The sequence below is a fragment of the Cyrtonyx montezumae genome, unplaced genomic scaffold, assembly GCF_038088225.1.
Source record: "Cyrtonyx montezumae isolate F1298 unplaced genomic scaffold, pur_monq_1.0 scaffold_17, whole genome shotgun sequence".
NCBI classification, from domain to species: domain Eukaryota; kingdom Metazoa; phylum Chordata; class Aves; order Galliformes; family Odontophoridae; genus Cyrtonyx; species Cyrtonyx montezumae.
The window spans coordinates 28855381-28875136 of record NW_027071903.1 but is presented as its reverse complement, the minus strand read 5'-3'; the positions used below and the strand labels follow the sequence as shown (position 1 = coordinate 28875136).

The 19756-nt window shown below is 45.3% G+C and overlaps 1 protein-coding gene across 1 annotated transcript; it reads left to right on the top strand.

The window, feature by feature from the left end:
• Positions 1-2508: 2508 nt before the first annotated feature.
• On the top strand, positions 2509-19642 carry TICRR (TOPBP1 interacting checkpoint and replication regulator). Its single transcript, XM_065733985.1, has 22 exons — positions 2509-3123; positions 3800-4085; positions 4659-4897; positions 5110-5353; positions 5864-5996; positions 6744-6880; positions 7574-7783; positions 8073-8221; positions 8903-8997; positions 9313-9406; positions 9555-9634; positions 9905-10147; positions 10755-10851; positions 12445-12517; positions 12781-12921; positions 13417-13507; positions 14012-14073; positions 14333-14488; positions 15199-15347; positions 15557-17834; positions 18853-18966; positions 19214-19642. Exons 1-22 carry the CDS (start codon positions 2509-2511, stop codon positions 19330-19332), a joined length of 5805 nt encoding a protein of 1934 aa, XP_065590057.1. The 3' UTR covers positions 19333-19642.
• Positions 19643-19756: the final 114 nt, after the last annotated feature.

The following is a 19756-nucleotide window of genomic DNA, read 5'->3' as shown; positions in this document are numbered from 1 at the left end:
AAAGATCAACCTCGTCAGGAGGGAGAGCAGTGGGACACATCCTGCTGCTTCCCAGATTTATGCTGCAGTTCATGCTGGCAAGCAGGCGGTGACAGATCTCATCCATTAAGACAGAGAAACAAGGAGTTTGCCTCAATTGCAGGCAATCGCAACACCAAAGCAATCTGCGGACTTTAACATCCCACAAGCACATCCAACCCTCAAAATTCCCTCCTCCAAAATTAGGAGCACATCAGCAGCAGCCACTACCAGCAGTGCTGGGCACGCAGCATGAGGAGGCTGAGGGGGCTCCGAAGCTTTCACAAAGCACAGAGCAATCCGCAGACATTGTACAGCATCTCGGGTGACTTCTTTCTTGTGCAGGTCATTGAGGAGTGCCCTATAAGCAAAGCATTTGAAGCAATACAAAACAAAACTTTCTGCCTGGCTCGACAGAACAGAAAACAAACTTTCCTCTGGGGCTGAAGTGAGTGTTGGTGCAGCAGGAGATCAGATCTTTCATTTAGGTGTGGGGTTTTGTATGCAGCAAGGCTTGCCAGTAAATAACATTCAGAAATGTTGGAAAGAGATCAAAATAAATGAAGAATTTTCTAAGTGAAACAGAACAGCATAAAAACAAAAACAAAGCAACCAACCAGCAAACAAAAAACACAAACCCAAACTTCTCAGATCAAAGTGCCAACCAAATGTGAGCCCAATCTACAAATGATTTTTCTGGCATCCTTCCCTTCTTCCCATGAAACCGCATTTATCAGCGAGTAAATGATTGCCCAGCAAGAGCCCAGTGGCTCTGCTGCAAAGAGAAGTCAGTGATGTCCTTGGGGAGTGGGTGGAGAGGGCAAATGTTCCAGTGAGCAGCAGGACAGTGTGACAAGGAGTGGTGTGAGCAGCTCCAGCTGCCGAACAAACAGGTTCCCCGGGGCTCAGCCATCTCCCATTGCTTTTCTGAGAGCTGGATCAGCTGTAGGAGCAAACACCTGGAGCAGGCAGGGAGGTAGCAGCCAGGGGAAAGGAGAGGTGTCTGGCCCCAGAGCAGGGCTGTAGGGTGCCACGCTGGGGACATGAGTGTGGTTCTGGTCCCAGGCAGCCCATGGTAAGGTGGTTTTGGTCACACTCTGCTGGGCGTCCTGGTCAGGCTGCTGGGACAGATGCCAGCTACCAGTGGTGGCAGTGAGGGCACAAGGCTCTTTGTCAGGGATGGCATGTGCTAGTGATGTATGGGGCTGGGAGCAGTTCCTGGGTTCTGACCACAACTCCTGACCAGCAGGACAGGCCCTAGGCAGGCCAAGAAGTGGCTTTGGTGTCAGCAAGGGAGCAGGGGAGCCACAGCCAGGCCAGGCAGAGGTGAACAGCACCCATGGCTCTGGTGATTACATAAGGGCACCGTGGGCTGCCCACCTAGCCAGGGTCCTTGTTTGCTATTAATGGGACAGCCCCAGCCTGGTTCCAGCTCATTAACATTGCTCAGAGATTTGGGACCCATGTGAAGGCGTGTTTTAATTCTGCAGTACTGAGTGCTTGGGATTGTTCACAAAGCAGCACCCCCAAACAGAAAGCATGTTATTTATACGTGGCTGTTCACAGTTCTATCTTTGCAGTTTCTAATTAGCTTAACTTTCTGAGCACGTGTGCTATGGGGTATAAGAGTCCAGATGCGAGAGGGGCAGCAGTCATCTTGTTATCATCTCCACACCCACTGGTGCTTTCGGTACGTGAGCAGCCCTTAACGAGCACAGTGGTCACTTCCAGGACACTTCCTAGGGCACGTTATCTTGTGTGTGGCAAACTCGTGCCTAAATTGTAACTCTTCCACTCACGTTAGAGGTCACTTGTCCATACTTACTCGTCTTTGGCGGACTCTGTGCTCCCCTCTCTCAGGCTATGAGCCCACAGTTTCTGTTTGTTTCAGCAAACCGCTTCTGTTGCTTTATAAACATGCGGATCTGGGCGGGGTGCTGGGGATGCAAGGCACTGTCATGTCCCCTCCCAAAGCCGCCCGAGAGAAGGGGACAGCGATGACGTCACCGCCACGCGCTTTCTCCCGCCTTTAAATTTAAAATTTGCAGCAGCATCCAATCAGCTCGCTCGCACCGCTGGCTCCACCCCCTCCTTCATCGCGTCACGGACATTCGGCAATGGAATGCCACGCTCCGCCCCGCTGCGCGTGGCCGCTGGCCAATGGGCGGAGAGCTTCTCCCCAATGTACGCCCTCGCCCCGCCCTTTCCGCTCCTCCCTCATCTGGTGGCGCGTAGCGCGGGCGCCTCAGCGCGCAAGCGCAGTCTTCCCTCTCCGCTTCGGCGGTCCAATGGGAAACGAGGAGCGGAGGGGGCGGACCCGAGGCGGCGGCCAATGAGGGCGCACGGTGAGAGCGCGCGAGCGGTTGGAGAGGGTGATGGCTGCGGTGGGCGCGTAGCGATGGCCGCTCCGTGAGGGGCCGCGGGCAGGGGCGGGCCGGGCCGGGCGGGCAGGCAGGCAGGCTCGCTCGCTCGCTCGCTCGCTCGCTCGCTATGGCGTGCTCACCGAGCGCTGTGTTCTTGTTGGACACCGCCAGCCCGGGGAGGCGGGAGCGGCTGCAGCTGTGCGCCTTGCGCCTTCTCAACCACCTGTGCTGCCGCTTCGGCCTGGCCCGCCTGCGCTGGGCCTACCGCTTCTTCGACTCCCTCGGGGGCCGCGGCGGGGCCTCGCGGGGCGGCGGCTTCCGTCCTCCGGCTCCCCGGGTCTGGGCGCGCTTCGAGGAGGAACTGGCGGAGCGGCTGGGAGCGCGGGGCTCCTCCGCGGTGCTGCCCGGCCCGGCGACCCGCCTCGCCCTCACGCACGGCGGCCTGAAGGAAACGCTTCTCGACTTCCAGTGGGACCGCCCCGAGATCGCGTCTCCGGCCAAATTGCCCCGCGAGAGCCGCGGCCCTCCGTCCGACGGCTTCGCTAACGCCGTGTTCCTCTTCTCGCCGTGTCCCCGCTCCTGCCGGGAGCTGCGGCAGTTCGTGTCCGGCGGAGGCGCGGCCCCCGCGGAGCCCCCCGCGCTGCAGGACGTGGCTGAGAAGCTGCTGCCTCGCAGCGTCCGCGAGCTGCTGGCCGAGCAGAAGATCACGCTGTACTGGGTGGACACCGCCGAAAGCACAGAGGTGAGGAGCGAAGGGAGCGCGGCTCTGCGTTGCAGTTACTCCTAGGCGTTAGTATGCCGTTCTCCCGCTGTTCTCAGCTCTAATCTGTAACTGGGGGTTATGTAAAGGGTCTTCACTTACTGTGAAGTGATCCCCTTCTGCGTGAGGCTGAAAATTGGAGAGGAGGTGATCCTTGCGGACTGAGCCATATTGGCAGTTTATTGGTGGACTGTCTGGTGCTTGGAGTTAGGGGGGAGTTACAGCTATCCCCAGTGGCAGCACAACAGTTCACATATCTTAATACTAAATTAAATAGAAGCCACGCTTGAAAATATTGGTTGCACCTTAATTCAGAGGGAGTATTGTCTTTGTTGTATTCCCCTGAAAGTTAAAGTCCCTGAAAACACTTGGAAGGTGCTGCATTGAAATACTCTGCATGCATTTCTTCTAAAAATATCCAATACAGCCTTTATTGGTTATTTGTACAGATGTTATCTCACTGCCAGTATTAGAATCACAGAATCAGAAGGGATGTTTAAAGATATACTCCAGTTTTCCTGTGATAAACAGAAATACCTACAGCTCAATCAGGTGCTCAGTGCCCAGTTTGGCCTGGCCTTGAGCGTTTCCAGGGATGAAACATTCCCTGCCTCTTTGGGTAGCGTTAACTTGAGGCCTTTTTGTACCTTTATTTCAGCTGATTGAATCCCCAGATCATGATGGATATTGGACAATGCTTCAGCTGTTTCATCAGATAGGAGGCACCATTTTGCCATCTGAATCCTTTCTACAATGTCCGAGTCGCTGCAGGGCAGGCCTTGCTGATGTCTTTCTTGGAGACTCAAGTTCCTCAGTGCCACAGTCTGTGCCGTGGATGATGCTTCTGCCGTCAGACTCAGCCCTGAACAGTTTGTTCTCAAAGCCTTCTGTATTTCATGCAATGTTCCCTCAACAAGAAGGGACATTGTTTCTCAGCATGTCTGGTAATTTTCTTTTTTTTTAAGACATAATAATAATTGGTCTGTGATGTGGGGTTCTGGATGAGTTTCCCTTATGAGTAATATGTGTGGAAAGAGCTTCAGATACTTAAGGACCTGTTTTGTTATGAAAAAAGAATCTCCAGGTGCTCTAGTTGCTTTGTTATGAGAACTATTGGCCTGCATTCCTGGTTCGATCACTTTATGTACCTAGGCTTTGTGGGAGCATAGAAGTCTGAAGAGCACTTTGCTGGACCCGCCCTGTAGAGGGGTGTGTGCTCTTCTACATGCTTTAGTTCAGTTTCTTCAGTATGTCTGAACTAAAAGACAAATTGAAAGTCCTGTCAAAAGAAAACAGATCTAACAGATTAAAGGAAAGTATTGCGTGTGTCTGCTCTTTCTTTAGCAGTCCCTCTCTGAACTCTCCTCCTTCATGAGAGAAGTTGGAGGGAACTTTCTATAGAGCCTTTCCCTGTTTGATGTTGCAGTTTGTTTTTCTTGCGTTGAAGTTCTCATCATGTAGATGAAAAGTATATTTTGTACTGCTCAGAGCTTTTGCTTTATTTTATCCTTGCACAGAAGGAAAGAAGGAAAGCTGTGCTGTGATTCTGGAACCCCTAGCCATGAGCCAAAGACGACTACGTTGTCCACTCAACATCATCTTGAAAGGAAGCATGATGGGTTGGAACTGGATGCAGGCTGTCAGCTTTCTCACAGAAAGCTGGATACTGCGGAGCTCTGACGCTGAGTGCACGGAGCAGAACTGGTTACTGTTCCATCAGCTGTTAAGGAATCTAGTGATGAAAGAACTGCACATGGTAAATCTTTTCCCTTTGCCCTTAGCTAGTAGCTTTTTTAAAATGAGCTGTGGCAGGAAAGGCGATGGTCTCGTGCTGTATCATGAAGACAGTAGTAGTGGTGTTTGTTACACAGCAAATTGACCATTTGGGGCTAATTCAGAATGTTAATCTGATTAAGTCTCTGTGTATTTCTAGAAAATATGAATACCTTTTCTTTTTTTTTGATGCAGATTGCTGAAGTGTCTCAAACTAAATCTTCGTGCCCCTGCACTGCTGTTTTATCACCGCTTTCTGAGAATGCTGCTGTCCTCACTGTGTTTTGTACTGAGAAGACAGCTGAAGTTCAGCGATGTGGCCTTGAAGGAGCTGTAGTGGAAACCTCCTCCCAAGATCATGCTCTGCATCTCCCAGATGTTGTACATAGTGTGTTGAGTGAAATTGACATGGCCATGGAAGACTCTCTGGACAGTACAGGTAGGTGTTAATGCAAAGCAAGTCTTTTGTTCATCTCTAGGTCTGATTTGGGATGGAAGACTCTAGTACTTGTGAACTCCTTAGTGAGGAGTCTTATTTCTTGGGACTTGTTCATTTTGTCTTGACTTTCGTGGTTCAGGTCTTGTGATGCAGAAGAGTACACCTCTGCTATGGTGTACTTTATGGTTTTATTGACAAGTGATAGTTTGTGTCAGCTTATAGACAAAGCACAGCTGTATGTTTAGGACAGGTTTTTAGAATGAGGGTTCCTGAAAATTGTTGCATGGGCTGTCCCTCATCAGTGAAACCTTTGTGTGTGTTTGCAAGGTAACAACATTTGGCTTGCCTGTTTTGTGTTATTGTGAATATTACGAGTCTCTCAGCCTGGCTAGTAAACTTGACCCTTTGTGGTCAGAGCTTTGGAAACTTCTGCCTTGGAGCCTTTGTGAAGGCCAAGCGTTCTACCATTTCATTTATAGCTTTGTTCTAATATTTTTATTTCTCTATCAGAAGAAACTCCAATGCCAGAGTGGGTCTGTCGAGAGCTGTCCAGTACAGGGGGCTGGCATCCTTCAGTGCTTGAAGCATGGTATTCTTCTTCAAATGCTTGTGGAGCAAGCTCAGATCTGATGGATTCATTCAGGTACTTTTCTGAAACAAGTCTGAGTAGGAAGCAAGATTTTCTACTTCCTTTGAAGGTAGCACAGCAGACATTGCTCAGTTCTAGAATAAGTGCCTGTCTTAGTAAAGAATCTGTCTTGAGCACAGAAGTAAAAGCAGTATATGCTCTTGTTTCCATGTGCCTTGGTGTTTGTAACAAAGGGACTGGGAACACGATGCTTGGTAGCAATTGGCTTTGATTAGGGCCTTTTCAGTTTCAGAAGTGAGATAGCTCAAATGACCAAAGCTATTGAAGTCTGACAGATGGCAGACCTTGCCATTTCTGTTGCAATAAGATTTTCTATAAGATGGAGAGGACAGTTTTGTTATCATGGTTGGTATCTAGTAGAAGTGGATAAACTTTTTAATTTTCTTTTTAAGTAACTTGCTGAGTGAAATATTGAATGCCAAATGTGACACAAATTAGCAGGAAGAAGCTGCTTGTGTGTGCTCTTGGCATGGTATTTATGTTGTACATCAGGCAGCTCTTGCTATGCTTCCTTTAACTTTGGTTCAGTTCTTTTTAAGATGGCTTTTTTTCCCCTCAGTGTTTATGGAAGGCTTATAGGGAACAGGCTTTGGAAGAATACTAGCATGTGTTACTTGCAGTATAGAATTGTGCTTCTCTACAGCTTGTGTGTAGGAAAACAGGTCCTGTGGAGTAAGAACAAGAAGTATGCCTTCTGCTCTGCTGCTTTTGATACTTGTATTGACTTGTTCCTGTCTACAGACTCCTGCAGGTTCCATGCTCACATGTGAAGAATGATGCAGACCAATCTGTTGTGGAACTTTCAGGAAGTCTGTCTGAGCTGTACCAAAGAAAATTCAGCGAAATATCTGCTGGAGCAGGAAATAACAAAAAAAGACGTATGTGTAGTGTGGGACTGTGTATTCTATCAATTAATGATGATGGAGAAGCCTTCTTATTGCATAAACCCTAATGATCACTACTCAGAATCCTGAGTAGTGGCATGCTTTTTTTTCTCCATTTTAAAGACAGCATAACTTGGATATCAGTATTATTGTTTAGAACAATCCAAGTGACTCCTAAATACAAGGGTATGCAATGACTGACAAAACTGTTAAGAGAGCAGTGTGCAGAGCACTGCAGTTTCACTGGTCCTTGGAACAGGGACTGCTACGGCTACTGCTAAATATTGTAACACCTCTACTTTGTTTGAAACTGGAGAAATTAAAAGCTTTTTCTAGGAAAAGTTTCAGTGCCTTTTATGTACTAACCAAAGCACATCTGGTGTATACTTAAGTCTTGGTCTGTCAGCTATTTTTATTTGTGGCTCAAGATTACTTTCCTGTATATACAGCTTCTGATTCTACTTCTCTATAAGCAGAGCAAAAGCCTTCATCCACCTTTTACTACAAGAACTAGATACCCCCTGTGCTGCTTGTATATCTATTTTATGGAGAAGTAAAAATCTTTTAGGGCATGGTTTTGACTAATGGTTGCTCATCTCACTTGACAGTAGTACAGAGTTCTGTTTTTGTTTTAATCTGGTGTTCCTATCCCACCCACATCTCTGAAACTCCCTTCTTGTGTTACAGGTGGGGTTCCTCGAACCCCGGTCAGGCAGAAGATGAAGACCATGTCCAGATCCCTGCAGATGCTCAATGTAGCAAGGTTGAATGTGAAAGCACAGAAGTTTCAACCTGATGGTATGCCAACAGTAAGTGAGAAGGCTCCACAGAAGCTTTCAGCAAAAAGATTGGATGAAAAGTTGGAAGAAAAGGAAAAGACACTTAAAACATCAATAGGTGTGTAATGACTTAGCCTTTATTCTGATATGTGGGGTAAGGCTTTTCCTCCCAGCTCCCTGTGAGGGGCAGTGAGATGTTACGGTAACCTAGAATCTTGGTGATTTGTTTGGAACTAAACTTATTTGTTCTGGACCTGAGACTGATTCTGTTAGCATCCTGTGCTCTACGTGTGTATTTGCTGTTAATGACTTAAACAACTCATTACAGCTGAAGAAAGAAGTGTATTTTTCTACCAGTAACATGTGGTAAACTGCTATTTGATTTGCTTAAACCATTACCCTTGCAGACTTCAAAACTGAAGAGGAGCTGTGGTCTCATTTAAGTACAAGCTACCAAAGGGTGGTTGCTGAGGAAGTTCTTTCATCTGTGTCTGCGCAGCATATGATCATGGCTATTAAAAGGTTCCTGAAAATACAGAATGCCAAGGAGAAAGAGGTAGGTAAGAGCATATGAGCAGAGCTGTTAGTGATCTGAGAATGAAACAGCAAGGTCTTTAAAAGTACTTCTTAGTTGTTCCTGGGAATGAGTGCTGAATCAGTAGTAAAAACTACGAATAGCTATAAAGAACATAAGAATTATCCATTTCAGGTATTAATTTACACCTTTGAGTAACACATTGCAGCCAACTTTTTTCCTGACCTCATCCTGAATTTTAATTTCATTTAAAGTAAATTCTTAGAATACAACTTTTAAATATGGCTTCTGTTTTTGCTTTTCATGGTTAATTTTGGGAGATTGACTCTTTCTCTTCCTTGGAGAATCAGAAGTATTTGAGTTTGAGTAGTGCTGTGGATTGTAGCTTGGTTGAGCTAAAACTGGTAAGCTTGTGACTGGTCAAAGCAAGTACTGTGAAGGGCAAATCCATAGGTAACTGAAGAAGGCCTGAAGCTGCAAGCAGTCCCATGCCTTTTGTCATTTCAGGCTATATGTTGTTTTTTTACGTCTTGAGTTGTGACTTTGCTACTGAAAGCAAGAGAAAATTCCTTCCTTGAAGAAGGAAAACAAAATTGAGCTGTTCTAAAAAGAAGAGGGTTAAGGGAGGGGTGGGAAGAACCTGTCCTGCATTTGAGGAATGCACTTGATTGATGTTTTTTCTCTAATTCTGTGTATCTGTAGGTGGCCTGTGTGGAGAAAATCAGAAACAATCTCCTGAAGACAAGCAAATTGCTCAGACAACAGCATGGCTCAGAGAAGGAAACCAAAGTCAGAGAGTATGAGATGCTCTACTTACTTTAACTTTTGAGATGCAGTAGAGTTGTTTGGCAGTTTCTAGTGGTAGCATTTTTGTGCAAGTCAAAAAATACTTTGGTAGAAGTTCCAAAGGATCTTTATCCACGATAGAAACGTTACATGCAAATACATGTACAGTAAATGATGAGCATTGCGGCCTGAATCTAAAATGAGGCATCTCTCCTGCCAACCAAATTATGCTGTCCAGTCCTTACTGCTTGATGAGCAATTATTTTGAAGTAAATATGCTATTTCCTCCAGATGAAGGGGCAGTAAATGATGACTTCTTTTCTTAGGTGTCGACTTCAGGTGTTTTTGCGGCTTGAGTTGTGTCTTCAGTGTCCCTCACTACAAAGCAATGCTGAGGAAATGGAGCAGCTGTTAGAAGAGGCAAGTATAATATGTGGACCAGGAGTATAGACCCAGAACTTGTAATTTTCCCCTGAATTTATTGTGACATTCTATGTTCCTAGCTAAAAATCTAGTGTTGACAACTGTCACACCTTAATCCGTTTTCCCACCTAATGTTTTCTTCCAGATGACAGATATGCTGCGCATTTTATGTCTGGCTGAAGACCCGGGGTATCTTACAAAGTTTTTAGAGGAAATACTAGAATTGTAAGTTTTTTGGGGTGATGAGCATTACTGGACACTGTGGGTTTTGTTGCATGCCTTTTTTGAGAAAACAACCACGTACAGCTTTGATTTACTGCATTGTAACACTGAAGTTCTGCCTATTGCTCGCTACTAAAGGAAATATAGCTAATAAGTAAGTAAGCCAATCATTTTTTTATCTTTTTTAACTGAGGCTTGAAAACAAAGGTGTGGTTAAAGCCTTGGGATTGTAGCATTGACTGCTTTGTTGAAGTGTGTTCTTTGATGTTCTAGGTATATGAATTCTATACCAAAGACCCTTGGAGATCTTTACTACAGTCTGGGTACACAAATACCCCCAAAGCTGGCTTCTGTCCTGCCTTCAGACTTCTTCAGTGATGATTCAGTGCCTGTGGATAGCAAATCTCCAGGCCTTCCACCATCTTTGTCATCTGTCCTAACTCCCACTGCTGTTTCTCTACTCAGTGAGAGTGATCAGCTGGAGGAACTGCGCACTCGGTCTGCCAAAAAGAGAAGGTAATAACAAGCTGGCTCCCTCACTTGGGATTGTGATTTGACCTGTGTTGGTGGAGCTGTCTAAACTATACTTCAATCATTCTGATTTCTACTGTTGAATAGGTAGCTGCAGCAAGCTCACACTTGCTGATCCCTCTGTGAGCCTGGGGAAGACATAAAGTACTCCTATTGTTACTCCTATTGTTCATGTTAATTGCCTTCTGTTTCTGCTAAATGTGAATTTGGTGGATTCTGTATATCTGTTCTATGCAGAAACAGAGTTTGAGTCTTTTTTGTAAGAGGAAGAGAATGTTCCAGTATAAACTAAGTGACTCTGTATCATTAAAGTTGAAACTGAGGTTTACTGAGGACCTCTATGGAGGGGAACCTGTGTTCATTTCTGCAAACTGAGCAGTGAGTTTTAATACCAGCCTCAAAATCAGTTTACAGCTATTTTGCAGATCACCTCTGTATTGTTATGCAAGTGAGGTACCACCACAGAGAATTTGCAGGCTGAATTTAGGTGAAAATTTTCTACCTCTAGAGTCAAACCTGTGTTTAATTGTCATTAGATTGATAACTACGTTACTGATCTTATTTTAACTTAATCTTTGTGTAACTTCTGAAGGAATAATGTATTAGCCAGACACAGGAGCATGACAGAAGCATCACAGAACTTGCGTCAGATTGAGATCCCCAAGATAGACAAGAATCCCATCAGAAAGGTAAAGCTCTGTCAGTGGTTTGCGGGCCGCTTTGACCCAGTACTGTGACAGCTGAGGCAGGGCTACGTGTGCACACGAGTACATGGAGTTACTGAGGGCGCTCTCCCAACATCAAATTCCCTCGTGGTACACATCGAACATCCCCATTCTGCATCACCCACCAGGTAGACCCATAAAGCATTTACCACCATCCATGATTCAGTGTAAAGATAAAGCACTGGCCACCTCTCACATTCAGCAATATCTAAGGCCAGCTGGACAGCCTTTACGTCTGCAGATTGATTTGATTCTCCTTCAGTTGCCTCTTCCACCTGAGGTGCTTACCCACAATGCGACACGATCCATCTGTGAACAGGGCGTATCTCTTTTCATTGTCTGGTAGTTCATTGTATGGTGGGGCCTCTAGCACGTGGTACTTCCTCTGCTGGTGATGTTCCAAACTTTTTACCTTCAGGCCAGTCCATGATCACCTCCAGGATTCCTGGATGGCTGAGGTTCCCCATCCGAGCTCACTGTGTAATCAGTGCAGTCCATTTACTCCAAGTGGCATCAGTAGCATGATGGGTAGAGGGAGCTGTTCCTTTGAACATCCAGTTCAGCACTGGCAGTCGAGGTGCCAGAAGGAGCTGTGTTTCAGTACCGATTACTTCGGAAGCAGCTCGAACCCCCTCATATATGGCTAAGATCTCCTTCTCAGTTGGACTGTAGTGCTCTTCAGACCCCCTGTATGCCCGACTCCAGAATCCAGGGGGTTGGCTTCGGGTCCCTCCAGAAGCTCTTTGCCACAAACTCCAAGTGGGACCTTCCTTTCCAGCAGCAGTGTAGAGGATGTTCTTTATATCCTGTCCCATCCGCACTGGCCCTAGGGCCACTATCTCCTGCTTAATTTGCTCAAAAGCCTGCTGCTGCTCAGGGCCCCATACAAAATCATCCTTCTTTTGCATCACCTGATAAAGGGAGCTCACAATGAAGCTGTAGTTTGGAACATGCATTCTCCAAAAGCCCACTACACACAAAAAAGCTTGGGTCTCTGTCTTACTAATAGATGGAGACATGGCAGTAATTTTGTCAGTCATGTCTGTTGGGATGTGATGATGTCCATCTTGCCACTTTATACCTAGGAACTGAATTTTCTGTGTAGGCCCTTTCACTTTGCTTTGCTTGATAGTGAAACAAATACCCACTGCTGAGCTCAATCCTGAAGGGAAGAGAGATGGTCCTGTGACCACAGACAGTTTTTATCTTTCCCTCTGAGCGGAAACACGTAAAAATGCAAAGCATTGCACAGTCCTCTGGGGAATGTAGTTCTTCTGAGACAGATATACCCAGAACTATCTATGATCCATGCAGCTAGAGCATTAACTCTTTAACTCCCAATACACTGCATGATGTTATGATGTGCAATATCAATAATATAACAAAAAATCATAAAACCATGACACTCTCCCAGAAGCATTGTGTGTGGGTTGCTCATGCAGGGGAGTAGCAGTGCTGTGAAATGCCACGAGTGCAAAAAGAAAAGTCTTGCTCTGTAACTCAGTAGGAGTATAACAACTACTAATGAATCTCATTTAATTATTTTCTTCTTTTTAGGAGCGCTCACGTTCTTACCTTGCTACTGCAAAATCCCAACAAATGCCTTTGCTGCAGAAAGAAACAGTGCAAGGTATATTGACTTTGAGCTTTTCTATGGTTTTCTATGGAAAGGTGCATCTTCAGCACTTCATCCCTGTAAATTTCAGTGGGCTTTGGTGAAATCATGCTGAAGCATGCTGGAAATCTGAAGGAAGTTTCACTGAATTTTGCAGGAAAAAAAAAAAGTGGAAAAAAAAAAAAAACAAAAATCCAGTTTTGTGTGCTTACACCAGTGGCTTGACTTAAATGTCTTTTTTTCTCCCTTTTAATTTCTTGCTTTGTCTCCTCTCACAGAGGTTACAAAGGTAAGGAGGAACCTCTTCAATGAAGGGATACGTTCACCATCAAAAAGGACTGCAAAGAAGATGCCCAGAAGTCAGTCAGTATCTGCTGTGGAAGGTTTAAGATACAAGTGCACTGATGAAGGGGCTAAAGGTAAGATGTGGCTTGTAAGTGTAGGATAGCTCTAAGAGCTGCATTGGTAACTAATTGTTTTCATTGTTTTCAGTAAAGGAGGGAATATTTTGGGTGGTTGTTGTGATTGTATAGTGAATAAGATGGTTTTGAAACTGAAACCTACTTTTATCTAAACTCGATGTGGCTCTCAAAGAAATCAGATGTTAAAAATAGTTGCAGGAATGATGTGTGAATGATGGATGAGGAATGAAAGTTACCTCAGTAGGCTTATTACGTCTGTCACATCAAAGTCAGTGCTATTAATAAATAATATTGAAGGAGTAGAAATAGATGTAGACACTGGACTCTGAAATGCATGATTATAGCTTGTGAGTGCTGGGAGGCTGATACACAGTGATTCTGTATTGGCAGTCATTCTTTAGCTGAAGCCCATGTGAAACTGCTTGTTCTTACTGCTTTGTCATTGTGTGCTGTTATAGTCATGGTTTGAATTCGTTTACTTCTGTTTTCAAGATCATCACAAGTTACTGACCAAGAGAGTTGCAGAAACGCCACTACATAAACAGGTGTCCAGGAGACTGCTGCACAAGCAGATTAAAGGCCGGTGAGTAAGCTCTTAATTTCTCCAGTCAGTGCTGGGTGTTTAATTCATGGCTACGAGCACAAGAACCAGCTCTCTTTTGTGTGGTCAGAGGGTCATTTTCTTTTCACCTAAGGTAGCAATGGGAATTGGTGAAAGCTATGTCCTAATGTATGAAAGGGAAGAAAATCTGCTTGCTTCGTTGCGTGTGTCAAGGTCCTTTAATTCCTGCAGCAAGGTGCTGTTAAGATTTAGCTGCTGCTTTGAGGACGTGAAGAAAAGGCCTGTGCTGGAACCTGTGCAGTTCAGGCTAAAACTTCTGTTTACTTCCATTTAAAACCGTTACTGATAATGCAGCTAGGAAGACTGTATCTTAATAGGAGGTAAAGTGCTTACTGATTGATCAGAGTGCCCCACAGAGCAGTATATTGTTGGAGAATATGGTACTGCTTTTCCTTTTTCATGGTGAGTTCTATTTTTGTAAATGTGAACGGTACATTGAGTCTAGAGTGTGCTGTGTTTTTCAAGGTCTTCTGATCCAGGCTATGACACTGGTGTTGTAGAAGAGTCTCCAGAGAAAGCCATAAGTGGTAAGCACTAACTTTGTGTGTGTGTGTGTGTGTATTGAAGCACTTGGAACAACACTCTCACCCCTGTGGACTACAACTTAGCATTCCAAAGCCCTAAGACAGTTGAAGCTTTTTTCATATGCGTACTTCAGTATGTGAGATGTTAACTGTATGAAAGCTGCTTCTTAGAGAGTGTTTTTTCCATTGTGATCTGTTCCTAAAGATGTCCCCACCACTGAAGGAGAAAGAAGGCTCAGTCTGTGATATCATTACATTTCAGAAGCAGGTTTGAGAAGAAGTCCACGCATCAGACAGCTGTCTTTGAATAGGACCCACTCTGGTGTTTTCTATTCTGCTGCACAGCCGAGCTCACAGAATTCACAGGAAGTCCACTGGGGACAAGAGCAGGAGAGCTGTACTCAGCAGGATGTAGCAGGTACCAGATGGAATTTGAGTAGGCTTATATTGCTGCTCTGAAAAGCTGACCTGGATACCTCTAAGTTTGATTTGATTTGGTTCTACAAGAGACTGTGAGGAGCTAAGAGCTATTATGTAATGCCTTCTGTAGAGAAGATTAATCCTCAGTAATTTTTGAATTGAGAATCTGAATTTGGAGGAGGGAAAGGCAGCTGTTCCTACAATGAATATACTGCCAACTTAAGAAACTAGTCAGGCCCGTCTAACAGAATATCACTGATTGTCAGTCTGCATTCCTTAAATGCAGTGAAATCCCTGTAAAATATGGGACAGATCCTAAAGCTACTTTCAGTCTCTTCTGGCAGCATAAAGCAATGACTGATGGAATCTTTGCAGGCTTTCTCTGTAGGATTATCAGCTATAAATGGTGACATTTAGTCATTTATGCCTACTAGAATCCTTAGTCATGAACCAAATTTTTCTGATGTAATGAGCTATAAACAGACTAAGAAGCTGAACGATTTACTTGTTTTTTCTCTAGAGCAATCTTTCTATGGATGATTATTAGTTTTAGATTGGGAAATAGTAACTCTGTCAAATCTTCAACATGAAGCTGGAGAAGAACTGCTAGAGCTGTGAGATGCATATGCTACCTGTCCATACATTTTTGAAGTGATTGAGACAATTGTTTGTGGCATGTTAGTTGACTTGTGCTGTTCCATGTTTTAGGTGTTGGGCTGCATTCCGGGTATCCGACTCCCAAGAGATTTTTTTTTGGTGCAGTCATTGATAATGGCAGTCCTGCAGTGAAGCATTCACCTGGAAGGAGGAGAACAAGAAGAGATTCCTTGAACTTAGAGGAGCTGGCTACCTTTCAGGTAGAAACAGAAACTTGCTACTTTCTTTCCTCAATCTCTTTATTCTATTCTGTTAATGTTTAGTGTAACTTACATGCCTTAAACTTAGTGTTTCTGCAAGTCTAACATAACAGTTCACTTTAAATCTCAAGAAGTAAATAAAGAGGGATTAATAATAGTACTGGAGCAGAACAAGTTTGACTCTTTTTCTTTTTTTCCCCTCCCTGTAGACTCCTAGAAGAACACCTCATAAGTCTGCACAGAAGCAAATGAATTCTGCCAGTAAACCGCTGAGGAGATCACCTCGCCTTCTCCACAAGACACCACAAAAGGTGGAGAAGGCTCCCAGCAAAAGTTCATCTGCTAAGCAGGGTGCAGCTAAGTGTTTGGGAAAGTACTTCTCTCATCCTGCACAAAGGGTCAAGTCACCATCTGTGTTAACAGAAAGCAAAGGGTGTTGCTTACTGCAAGTAACTAAGGACTGTTCTCCAGCAGGAAAACTTTTTTCTCCATGCAAAGAAACTGGTTTACAGATGCCAGAGCACAATGGGATGTTGAGTCCTGTGAATCCTTTATTACCTCTGCAAGATTCAGCTCCAGCTGCTTCTTCCCTACCTGCCACCCAGGAAAGCATTTTTGCAGAACTGCGAACTCCCCGACGTTCCTGGAGATCCCTCTCAAAGTTAACATCTCCAGTTGGTGCTCGGAGGCAAATCCTTCCAAGTGAAATCAAGATGCAGCCAGCACCAGTGTCTCAAGGAAAGGGAAGTACTCCCAGGAAAGCTGAAGATTTGGGTTCAGAACTCTCTACCACTCCACCGAGTGGTGCAGAAACGTCCCAGCTCACCATGAATCTGAAATCTCCCTTCAGTTTTCCTCTCTCTACGAAAGCTACAAATGCTGTAGCAGTCAGCTCTCCTCCCCACATGGAGGCCAAGGAATCTGACAGGGAATTTAGTGTGCCTGAAAAATCCCTCCTAATATCTCCAGGTGTCAGTGGCACTTTACTGGAGTCCCCACTTAATACTTCCAGGCAGGCCATAGGTGACCCAGATTCTGGAGGAGAGAAGCAAATGCATGCATGTGAAACACCTTCAGAAAATAAGGACTGTCATCATGGTAATGGTGATAATTCTGGTGTAGAAAGCCTGCAGTTCTGTAAATCCCAAATTCCTGACACTACCTGTGTTCTGCCGAATAAACAAATGGATGTGATGACTGAAAACTCTTCTCCGAGAAGGGGCTCAGAGAACTTGGAGAAGCATTCCTCGCCAAAGCTGTCTGCTGGAGAATATGTGCTGAATGTGGAGATGGAATGTGAGCAATCAAGTAAGGAGGGTAACTCCAGTGTAAACACCAGTGAATCCTTCCTAAGCAGCTCTCAAACAAGCACTGATGAGTTGGAACCAAAAAGTCTGCAGAGAGAAGAATACATTGGGCCAAAGGCACCAAGTCTGAAGAGACACTCCAGATTTGCCCAGAATACCTCACCTCCCCTGCCAAAGTCAGCTCCTGCTTATTCTTTACGGTATACTGCAGACAGGAGGCAACGGGAGGCTGCAGCACGGATGGGAAATCCAGAACTTCCAGCCAAGCTCTCAGCTCCTAAAATTTGCTGCCAGCAGCTTTCTGAGAGCTCAACAACTTACGAAGTGGAACTTGAAATGCAAGCTTCAGGCCTGCCCAAACTTCGCTTTAAGAAAGTTGGGTCTTGCTCAGCATTAGATGTTCAACCTGAAGCAAATGTTAGCAAACCCAAGGGAGGAGAAAGCCCTTTTGGTGATATGGCTATGACCTGGTGTAGCAAACACCCAGGAAAGCCAGCAGCTGCCTGTGTTTCACCTTCCTGCTTTCGCTCTTTCCATGGTACACCTGGGAAAGGTGGAGGACAGACCTACATATGCCAGTCATACACCCCAACGAGCTGTGCTTCTAACACCACCTCCCCATCCCCCTTGGAAGCAGAAGTTCCCTGGACTCCTCCAAAGCTGAAGGGGAAGACGACTCCTGATGCTATTAAGGACTGGCCTCGGAGAAAGAGAGCAGCAAGCAGTACTGCTAATAGCAACTGTGGTCAGAGTGAGAAAAATGCAGATGAAGCAATGTCAGCGAGCAGAGAGGGAAAACTGAAGGGCTTGGAGCAGTGCAGTAGCAAAGTAACGTGTGCCTTTGGAGAGTTTGAACTGGAGGGGGTTTACATGCTCCAGGATCAAGTGTCTCCTAACGACACTGACTGCAGAGATGAAGAGGAATCTGCCATGGGAGCTTCTGGCTTGATGTCTCGTAAGCGGGTCTTTCCGTATCTATCACCAGAGGACGAGGATCACGAGGCCAAAAGAGCTTGCACTGATAAGTGCAACATGGTTCTTAATGCCTTTTCCCCAGAAGAGGGCAACAGAAACAAAGCAAGGACAGACTCGGTACTTCCAGAGAAGCCCAAAGCATGCTTGCTTCTAACTCCTGTGCAGCCTATTTGTATAGGGGATGACGATGTCTTCCTTTTGTCAGGTAATTAAGTGGAACAAGTGACACTATACTGAAATTCAGAGAGAGCGGGGTGGGAGAAGAAGACAACTGTTTTGTCTGACTATCTGAGGGTGTGTAAGCTAATTATGTGGAAAGGCAGTGTGAGGAGTTCTGCCACTGGCATCGTGTGTGAGCATTTAATCAGTGGAGTAATAATTGAGAGGCTATGAATAGGAAAGAGCAGTAGGCTGGAGCAACTGACATGTTAAGAACTTGGTTTTGTTTTAGGGAGGATCACAATTACATTCAAATAACTATCTGTAGGAGCAAATAATGAAAACTCAAGTGGAAAAAAGTTGCTGTGAGGTAACTGCAGTGCTCAGGGTGGAATACAAACCATGACCTGAGGGACTTGCAGCACTTATACTGCAGTATGTTTTGAAAGTTAGACTGGGCAGCAGATTTGAGTTTATGTGGGTATTCTTGGCTGTCTCTGCCCTGTTTCTGTCCAGCACTGAATGTAACTGTCTCAAGTCTGTAGGTTGGTTTCTTCAATGTAGCACCCTGGGGACTGGTGTGACACATGTTGGTAGTTATTGGCTCCGGTGCTTTCTGGGCCTGTGGTGGTCTCTCCGTGGAAAACATGTATCAGAAACCTTTGCCTCTGCAGCAGGGATATTGTATCAGGCATTTAAATTTAAGCAAGGTCTCTGCTTTTACTTTGTGTCTGACCTTGATAAAGTGTCTCATCTCTGAGCAAAGCCTTATGAATTTCAAATTCTTAACTTCTAGGAGAGTATTTATTTTCTAAAACAACATTAAGCTTTACAGATGGCAATGGCAGTTGCTGTTTTGTAGTCACTGCATGCCCTGAAGTGTTAGATTTCAGTGTTTTATCCCCTCGTGGAAGGGAAGTTTCAATACACAGAGGCAGTGACTTTAAGTGTTCAACAGGTATCACCTAGAAAAGATGAGCTGGCAACATTAGTGTTCAGGATGTGAAGTAAAGCAGTGCTTTACCTTGAGTTGGTTCTGTCAGTGTATCACTGTGCTTCTCCAGGTGCCACCCCTCCAGTGAAGAGCTCCCTCTCTGCCAGCAGCCTTCTAGCTCTGACACAGTCCCCGCTGCTGTGTAAGGGACAGACACCGCCATCCCGGGGGAGGCGTGCTCAAGGTAACCATGCTCCTTCTGTAAGGACAGGCTGGGTGTGTGCTCTGCATGCCCACCAGTGAATGAGAACAAAAGCATGCTTCTGAGGGACTTGGCATGGGCTGAGGAGTTCAGGAGGCTGAGGCAGTGGCCTCAGAAGAATAGTTTAACCAGAAGTGCAGCGTGCTGATCCTGTTGGTGCTGGGTTTCTTTAGAGCTGCTGGGAAGCGAGTTCTAGTAAACTGCATTTAATTTCCTCTGTGTTTTGTAGATGAGGAATCCAATGACCTCGAGGGTATTACCAGTCAGGAGCTGTCTCCATTCCACAGCATGGCTTCCAGGAAGCGTCCCCTCAGCAGGACTTACTCACGGAAAAGGCTGCTCAGCTGAAGTCTGGGGCCAGAACGCTATGGGAAGCACTGTGTTATGTGAGCTGTACATGGTTTTTAACAAGGAGCTCTTTTATTTGGTTCTGGCCTGGAGCTGCGTCATGTTGATGTGAGATGGGACGGTGGTGGAAATAAGGGACTGCTCTATATGTTTTTAACTTGAATTACAGCATCTCTCTGTCCTTTCGGGCACTTCTCCTGTATATAGTTTGTAGCTGAGTTCTGCAACGAAGGGTTCAGTCCTGCTAGGTAAAGAGAGGGAACTGTCACTCTTCTAATTTTCTTATAAAATAAACTGATGTGGATTCTCATTGTGTCACTCCATCAGAAATCTGGCATGTCTCATCTGGAATCCAGGCATGTCAATTTGGAAGCTTGCTGATTGGTTTTAAGACTTCGAGGGGCTAGTGGTGTCAAATGGAATT

Coding starts and splice junctions, on each gene's coding strand:
- TICRR (XM_065733985.1), top strand. CDS start 2,509: ATGGCGTGCTCACCGAGCGCTGTGTTCTTGTTGGACACCGCCAGCCCG. Junction 9,635..9,904: donor TTAGAGGAAATACTAGAATT/GTAAGTTTTTTG, acceptor TTGATGTTCTAG/GTATATGAATTCTATACCAA. Junction 14,489..15,198: donor TACTCAGCAGGATGTAGCAG/GTACCAGATGGA, acceptor TCCATGTTTTAG/GTGTTGGGCTGCATTCCGGG.